The 8,892-nt window shown below is 35.5% G+C and overlaps 1 protein-coding gene across 1 annotated transcript; it reads left to right on the forward strand.

Annotated features, from left to right (window-relative positions):
* Nucleotides 1-5,089: 5,089 nt before the first annotated feature.
* LOC141682483 (uncharacterized) lies at nt 5,090-5,728 on the forward strand. The gene is made up of 2 exons (XM_074487177.1): nt 5,090-5,395; nt 5,514-5,728. The coding sequence occupies exons 1-2, from the start codon at nt 5,094-5,096 to the stop codon at nt 5,524-5,526; spliced, it is 315 nt and encodes a 104-aa protein (XP_074343278.1). The 5' UTR covers nt 5,090-5,093; the 3' UTR covers nt 5,527-5,728.
* Nucleotides 5,729-8,892: the final 3,164 nt, after the last annotated feature.

Genomic DNA, 8,892 nt, shown 5'->3' on the forward strand with positions numbered 1-8,892 from the left:
ACGCAATTTCAACAGATGTACTCCATTGATTATAATTCTGATCAGTCAAGAGTTGAGTGACTATAAGAGTACCTGGATTGTCAAAATTTTGCAGGAAGTACGGATGATTAGCATCAAAAATCTGTGTATGTTGTGGTGCACCTGATGTAGAAGATGAAGCTCCAACAGTAGCATCAACATAGCTCATCGTCATGATTAGAAATTTCACAATTGAAGAATGATGAAGTTGTAAACCCTAATTTGAGTAATTGTACGGACAAACAAGCAACTGTATATAAAAATCAAACTCAAAACAGATGAATACGATTATCAAACTTGAAACAGATGAAGATGATTGTGATCTGTACAAAACGAAATCGAAGAGAAGATGAAGATCAATGCATCAGATGGAAGTGGATGAATCGTGATGGCTCTAATACCAGGACAAATATAATGTGAAAGAAAATATAACTAACTATATCGATGGCAAGAACTGTATACTACATTATGAAATAATCAATGAGTGCTGAGTAAGTTTGATCTATTTTTATATACAAGAAAAAATACTCTAACAAACTTTCTGAAATGCTAAATACTGATTGGATGACTTTTTTGTTAAATCTGATTGGTCGAGTCACTTGTGTCTCTGATTGATTAACTCACTTGAGTCTATATTGATATCACTATCATTTTTATTCAGGATGTTAAGGAATCAGTAGCAGGTAGAGAAAGTCTAATGCTAGATGCAAAATGGCTATAACCATTGCCATAATTTGGCATCAAAAATTGTTTTTTGGTGCTAAAATAAAACATCAACTCCAATGCTAATTGCATTTTGAAACCAAATAATTCCAAATTTAACTCATCTTTATCTTTCCCACCTAAATCTTATTTAAAGTTTACCAATATACATATCATTTATGGTTACTTGGTGATGTGGCATGGATGCATAAATGCATCCTTGGTTTCAAATCTCTTCTATATATAATAGTAGAACAAGGGGATAATTAGTGAGATTAAAAAGTCTCATTGAAAAGACTAAACTACCACTATTTTTAATTTTTATATAAAAGATGTGCTTTGTGGGAATCAAACTCGAGATATTTCATTCGCCTATACAATCTCATACCACTACACCATAATGTCACATGTGCTTTTTATCACACAGATAATATGTAAGTGTGCTAAATGAATATTTTATTTAATTTTAAAAATACTTACTTGAATTCAGCAAAAAAAGATAGTTACTTAAATATTTGTACAGTTAATTTTAAAGAATTAAATTTCAGATACAAAATTAGACATAGTACATAAATGAATTATTATCTTATTTATTAATTTTTTTTTAGTTTGAAAATGTATCTCATATTTTTAACATATTTTATTATTATAAAAAGTAATTAAAATGTACATATATAATTTTTAAAGAAAATATTGAAAATAGAATCGTTTATATATAAATATTCTATAAGTATATTTTACATATTTAGATGAGTTCAAATTATAATGAGTCAAATCATTTTATTTTATTCCAATTTGAAACTAGATATAGATTGTTTGTGAGTAATAACATGAATACCATATATAAATTATTGCAAATTATTTATTACATAATTTTAATTTTTGAATAATTATTAAAGCATGTTATTTAAGTAATCATTTGTCTCACTAGATGTTAATTATGATTATAGATATACATAAATCAGATATTTAGGATATAAATAATTGAAATCATCATAATTTACTAAGAAATGTATCATACGACAATTTACATATTGACATAACTTAATGTTACTTTGGTAACCGTAGTGTAAATAAAAAACTAACATTTTTCCATGCATACATAGATTGAATTTCAAAAACTAACATTTTTCATTAAAATCAACTTTTATATTAACAATAGTGTAAATTTTACATTATTGTATATTATGATTGCAAGTCATCCTGACTTCAATTATGCATTTTTTATCTTTTTAAATTGAGTAAGTTAGTTGTAGGTTAGTAGTGAACTCATTAATAATATACACCAGTACATATAATTTATTTAAATAAAATTAAAAAAAATTTGGTTAAATCTGTATTCAACATAAATGTTATTTTTTTAACTTTTTATTTGTAAACATACTAATGGCATTCTACAAATTAAGTATAATCGTTTCGTTTTAAACTTACATTGACTACCCTATTTATATTAGTTCATTAAATACAAAATATACAACAAGAATATATATATATATATATATATATTGATATATATATATATATATATATATGTATTACTTAATAAGTTATATTTGAAACGTTGTGAAACACGAAAATAATTAAGAAATTATAATTGCATTATAGATAAAAAAATTAGAAAATGACCTTGCCTCGCACAGGTTATTATGCTAGTTTAGAATTAATGATGCATATATGCATATTTGCCATAGTTGAAATTTTTAACATTTGGTTTTAAATTATGGAAATGACACCACTTATAGCATTGCATTGAACTTGCTCTTACAATGCTTCCTACTACTTTCAGGCTCAAAAATCAATTTTGACAAGAGTAAAATTTATTCTTGCTGTAATAATCAGCAGAAAGTGGATTCAATCTAGACTGGGTTATGAGGTGGGCACTTGGCCCTAAAATTTTTTTGGAGCCCAGATTGGAAATTCTCCAAAAAGAAAAATCTTTTGGAAGCCGTTAGTGCAAAAATTCAGAAGTAAGTTAGCTAAGTGGAAGAAGAACTCTTTGAATCAGGCCAGAAGATTGTGTCAGTTAAAATCTTCCTTAGATAGTCTTCCAATATACTAGTTTAATCTACACAGGATTTCAAAGACTGTCTGTAATCAGATTAATAAAATCACAAGAAATTCTTTTGGGGAGATATGCAGAAACAGGATCATCCTGTTAAAAAAAGGTGTATCTACTCTCATGGAATAAAGTTGGCAAGGAGAGGGACATAGGTGGTTTAGGATTAGCAGACCTTGAAGTCAGAAATGTTAGAAAATTAGGATTTTAGAGCTTAATTTAATTATGTTCTTGATGTTAATCCTAAAATCTAATAATTGGAAATTGTTCAATGATATTTGAACTTAAATTTTCATGTATGGTTTTAAGAATTTTCTTAATGAAATCCATATGAAATGAGAGTTGAAAGTAGCTTGGAAAAGCTTGGAAAAATTTGAGAATGTTTGTCCCACATTGAAATAAATAAAGGAGGGTGTGTGCTTTATATGGTATTACCCACATGAGTAGTATACAACTACTAAGGTGTGTGATGGTCCATTGTGTTGTTGTGTGCTTCACGCGCACACACACACACACCCGCGCGCCCCGCCCCGCCACGCACCGCACCGGGCCGGGTCGGGTCGGGTCGAAGGGCGATTTGGGCGAATGTCTCGGCGTCTCGCGTACGCGAGGCGACCTGGGCGAGGATTTTATTTATTTGAGAATTATTTAATTCGAATTTATTTATTGGTGATTGGATTATTGGGCTGGGTACTGGAATAGGCTAAGTCCTGCAAATAATCTGATCTGTAATAAGTTCTGAAATAAGAATCAGAACTTAAGAACTGATGAATAAAATCAGAACTTAACAAGTTCTGATATCAGAATCAGAACTTAAGAACTGATGAATAAAATCAGAACTTAACAAGTTCTGATATCAGAATCAGAACTTAAGTACTGATGAGTCAAATCAGAACTTAACTTAAGTTCTGATTATAATGTGGGTGTTAATGTGAAAAGCTGTTACAAATAATTTAAATTCAAAAGCTGTTCAGTTTTGATTTTTTCATTTATGAATTCAAAATCTGATCAGTTTTGATTTTTTCATTAATGGAGCAGTTTAATTCAGACATTAAGTGTGTGGACAGTTTCATTTTTCCTCTCCTATAAATAGAGGCTAAACTGAATGAAGTGGAGTAGATAACATACACTACATTCTCTTCTCTTCTCTTCAACCTCTCTGCATTTCTCTCCCACAAGTCCTGAAGTGCTGATATTTTCCGGCGACTGAGGTGCTGGTCGAAGTGGAGGTTTTGTTGCTGCTGTTAACATAAACTCCGAGCTGTTTTATCCTGGTGGAGATATTGCACACATCCCAAACGCAGCAGGTAGGGGGCAATAATCTCTTCAAGAGCAGCCAGGACTTCGAGCAAGGCCTGGTGACTCAGCTGTGATCATTTTCTTGGCATTTTGTATCTGCAAACCTTTGTTTCAGTCACGGTTGAAAGCTATGGTTTCGGGTACATCTTACTTTCTCTCTTCGTTATTTCAGTTACTGATTTTGTTTACCTGCATGTTTTGTTTTGTTAACTGTGGCCTTGGCCTAAACTTGTTAAATTCTTTATACACTTGCCTCTATGTTGCTATACTTGTTAGTGAGATATCCAACATTCTTGAAGAGATTATTAGTTATTTAGAATTTAACATTATGGTTAACGAAAGTGAGGTTATCATTGGTGGTGGTAGCAGTTCGGGTGCAACTGCTGGAGCCATTGATTGGACCACCTATAGTTTCCCACAAGCTGTTGAACTAACCGGTTTACCGGAGAAATTCAACGGTGGCATTGGCTTTTCTCGCTGGCAGAAAAGGATGAAGTTGTGGTTGACTATAAAGGGTCTGTGGCCGGTTGTGGAATATGAGAAACCAGTAGTGGATCAAGAGAAGGCTGAAACAGTTAAGGCTTTTGCGAAGTGGGCTGAGAAGGATGGAGTGGCTAGGGCGGCCATTCTGGCGGTACTAACAAACACTTTGTTTGATGTCTATTCTTCTGATGCCTACTCTGCAAAACTCTTATGGGAGAAGCTGGACCAGACACATAATACTGACTCACAAGGTCTAGAAAAGTATTCTGTGGCAAGGTTCCTCGAGTTCAAGCTGGTGGACAATAAGTCCATGACTGAGCAGGTGCATGAGTTCGAGATGATAGTGCATGCTTTGAAGGAGTCTGGAATGAATCTCCCGGAGAAGTTCAAGGTGATGAGTGTGATTGAAAAGCTCCCGAAGTCTTGGGAAGAGTTCTCTCTCTCCCTGAAAAGACAGAAAGGAGAGATCACCTGGACCAACCTTATGCTGGACATCTCAGTGCAAGAACAACACAAGTCCAAACAGGGACATGTGATGCCAACTGAACACGGTACCTCGAAGGTAAACATAGCAACTGTAGGACAAAAGAGGAAGGCTTTTGCTAAGAAAGCTAATAGTAATAAACCTAAGAGTGACAAGGACAAGGCCAAGAAACCCAAGGCAAACAAACCATGCTGGTCTTGTGGGCAGGTTGGGCACTGGAGTAAGGACTGCCCTACAAAGAAAGCGAAGAAAACCGAGGTAGCACAAGCAAATGTTGTGCTTGGAACCGCAAGTGGGCCTGTAGTGAACATGGTTGTTGGTGAGGCTACGGCTTCTGAAACCAACGTTGACCGGTATGTATCCTACAACCCTGTGATATTTTCTACCTATCTGTCAAATGAATGGTTGATAGATACTGGAGCTAATGTACATATTTGTGCTGATATTAGTTTATTTGTATCTTATCAACAGAGTCATAGCTTGACTGTGAAGATGGGGAATGCTAGTGCTGCTCAAGTACATGGAGTTGGAAACGTGGATCTGAAGTTCCCTTCAGGACGTATTCTATCTCTGACGAGAGTGCATCATGTTCCCAACATGCGTAGAAATATAATAAGTGGAAGCTGTTTAGTTTCTAGTGGTTTTGAAATTTCGTTCAAATGTAATAAAGTAGTTCTTATTCACACTGGTACATTCTTTGGCAAGGGTTACTTGTCAAATGGTTTATTTGTTATTAATGCGGATCCCGTTTTGGGAAGTTTGAATAATAATGTTATTCCTACTGTTAATTGTATTGAATCCTCAAATATATGGCATGCTAGACTAGGTCATTTGAACTTTGGTGCTCTTAAGAACATGATGAACTTAGAGTTGATTCCAAAATATACCATAGAAAAGAATTCTAAATGTCAAGTATGTGTGTCTGCTAAACAGATAAGGAAACCTTTTCATAACGTTGTTAGGGATTCAGACTTGTTAGATTTAGTACACACTGATATTTGTGAATTTGGTGGTGTGTTGACCAAGGACCAGTTTAGATACTTCATTACTTTTATAGATGATAGTAGTAGATACTGTTATGTTTATTTACTTAGACATAAGGATGAAGCACTTACTAAATTCATTATATATAAAACTGAAGTAGAAAAACAAACTAGTAAGCTACTTAAAAGATTGAGATCTGATAGAGGTGGTGAGTATACGAGTAATGCTTTTAATGAATTTTGTGCAAACAATGGTATAGTTCATGAAGTTACTCCACCATACACACCTGAGTCTAATGGGGTTGCTGAGCGAAAGAACAGAACATTTAAAGATATGATTAATAGTATGCTTATTAACTCTGGGTTGCCTAAATACATGTGGGGAGAGGCTCTAAATACGGCTTGCCATATTTTGAATAGAGTCCCTCTGAAACACATGGATAAAACACCCTTGGAGTTATGGAAAGGCAGGATGACTAGTCTTAAGTATCTTCGTGTGTGGGGGTGCCTTGCTAAGGTGCTTGTACCTGAACACAAGAGAAAGAAACTAGGTCCAAAGACTGTTGACTGTATCTTTCTGGGCTATCTTGAAACCACTACAGCTATGAGATTTTTAGTGTTAAAATCTGACATAGATGGTATAGTGGCAAACACGATAGTTGAATTTCGAGATGCGACATTCTTTGAGGATGTCTACCCTATGAAGACTGGAATACCTGAAACGACTTCTGAGGAAGATCTTACTCACACATCAAGTTCTATTCCTGATCATGTGGAAAAGATGACAAATGTGGGGGCGGAACCTAGTAGTAGCTCTATTCCTAAGGAATTAGAGGAACCACGGAGGAGTAAGCGTGCAAAGGTAGTCAAGGATTTTGGAGGTGATTTCATCACTTACAATATCGAGGACGAACCTTTAACTTTCCGGCAAGCTATGGATTCTTCTGAGTCAAGGCACTGGAAGGGCGCTGTCAAGAGTGAAATTGACTCTATTGTTTCTAATGGAACATGGGAGTTGGTTGATCTCCCTCCTGGGTGTTCTACTATTGGGTGCAAATGGGTTTTTAAAAGGAAGTTGAACCCTGACGGCTCAATAGATAAGTACAAAGCTAGACTGGTAGCTAAGGGTTTTAAGCAAAAGGAAGGAATTGATTATTTTGATACATACTCTCCGGTTGCAAGAATGGTAACAATCCGAATGCTTATAGCATTGGCTTCAGTCCATGGTCTTATCATCCATCAGATGGATGTAAAGACGGCTTTTCTTCATGGTGAACTTGAAGAAGAGATTTATATGGATCAGCCTGATGGATTTGTTGCAACAGGCAATGAAAGGAAAGTATGTAAGTTGATCAAGTCCATCTATGGCTTGAAACAAGCTCCCAGAGATTGGCATAAAAAGTTTGATGAAACTATATTGCCTTTCAGTTATAAAATTAATGAAAGTGATAAGTGTGTCTACACTAAAGTTAAAGGTAATGAGTGTGTTATTTTGTGCCTATATGTGGATGACATTTTACTGTTTGGAACCAATATTGAGATTATTAATGAGACTAAAGAATTCTTGAAAAGGCATTTTGAAATGAAGGATATGGGTGAGGCAAGTGTGATTCTTGGAATCAAACTGATTCATTCCACTGAAGGAATAACCTTGACTCAATCTCATTATATAGAGAAATCTATACTTGAGAAATATGGTTATTCACAGTGTAGAATCGCTAGTACACCTTATGATTCGAAAGTTGCCCTTGTCAAGAATACTTCAGGAGTGCCTGTTTCTCAGTTAAGGTATTCTCAGATTATTGGGAGCTTGCAGTATCTTGCTAACTGTACTAGACCAGATATTTCATATTCTGTGTCTAAATTGGCGAGATATACAAGCTGTCCAAACAGAACTCATTGGGATGCTCTTGATAGAGTACTTAGATATCTAAAAGGCACAATGTACCTTAGTTTACACTACAGGAGATTTCCTGGTGTGCTTGAAGGGTACAGTGATGCAAGTTGGATAGCTAAGCAGTCTGGTTCCAATGGAGTGACTGGATACGTGTTCACCTTGGCTGGTGGAGCAATATCCTGGAAGTCAAGCAGACAGACTATTGTTACTCGGTCTACTTTTGAGGCTGAGTTGTGTGCACTTGATGCCACAGGGACGGAGGCTGAATGGTTACACGGACTTTTGTCTGCAATACCTGTAGTAAGCAGACCGCTTCCTGCTATTGCTATTCACTGTGATAGTCGAACAACTATCGACAAGATTAGCAGTAAAAAGCATAATGCTAAAACTAAGAGACACATCCAAGTTAGACTCAAGTCTATAAGGGGTTTAGTGACTGATAGGATCATAGCTATAGAGTTCATAGGAACTCAGAATAATATAGCTGATCCTCTTACTAAAGGACTGGAACCTGCAGTGGTCCTTAAGTCAAGGTTGGGGATGGGATTGTCAACCCATCATAATTCATCAATAGTGGGAACCCAATACACATGAGAGGAGATCCCTCGAAGTGTATTCAATGGGTAATAACAAGCTGTAAGGATGAGTTGGTAGTACCTTTGCTACATAGATGATACTATAGTATCTGAGTCTATCCCCTGTAAACCTAGAAGGTACTGACACTGCCAGAAAAGCAAGAGTGGTAAAACTCTGAATGGGATCAAGTCATTTGACGAGATAGAGGCAGTATATCTCTGGAGATGCCCAGCTAAGCGAATGTAATTGTGTGGTCGCAATTAGAGGATAGGGTTAATCCTTGAAGCATTCGACGAACAGGATCGAGACATGACCATTAATGTCTCAAAGCCGTAGATTGGCACCATAACCTTTGACTTGTCGTCGTCTATGGAATATGGTTATACTAAACGGA

Source organism: Apium graveolens, chromosome 9 (genome assembly GCF_009905375.1).
Source record: "Apium graveolens cultivar Ventura chromosome 9, ASM990537v1, whole genome shotgun sequence".
NCBI lineage: Eukaryota > Viridiplantae > Streptophyta > Magnoliopsida > Apiales > Apiaceae > Apium > Apium graveolens.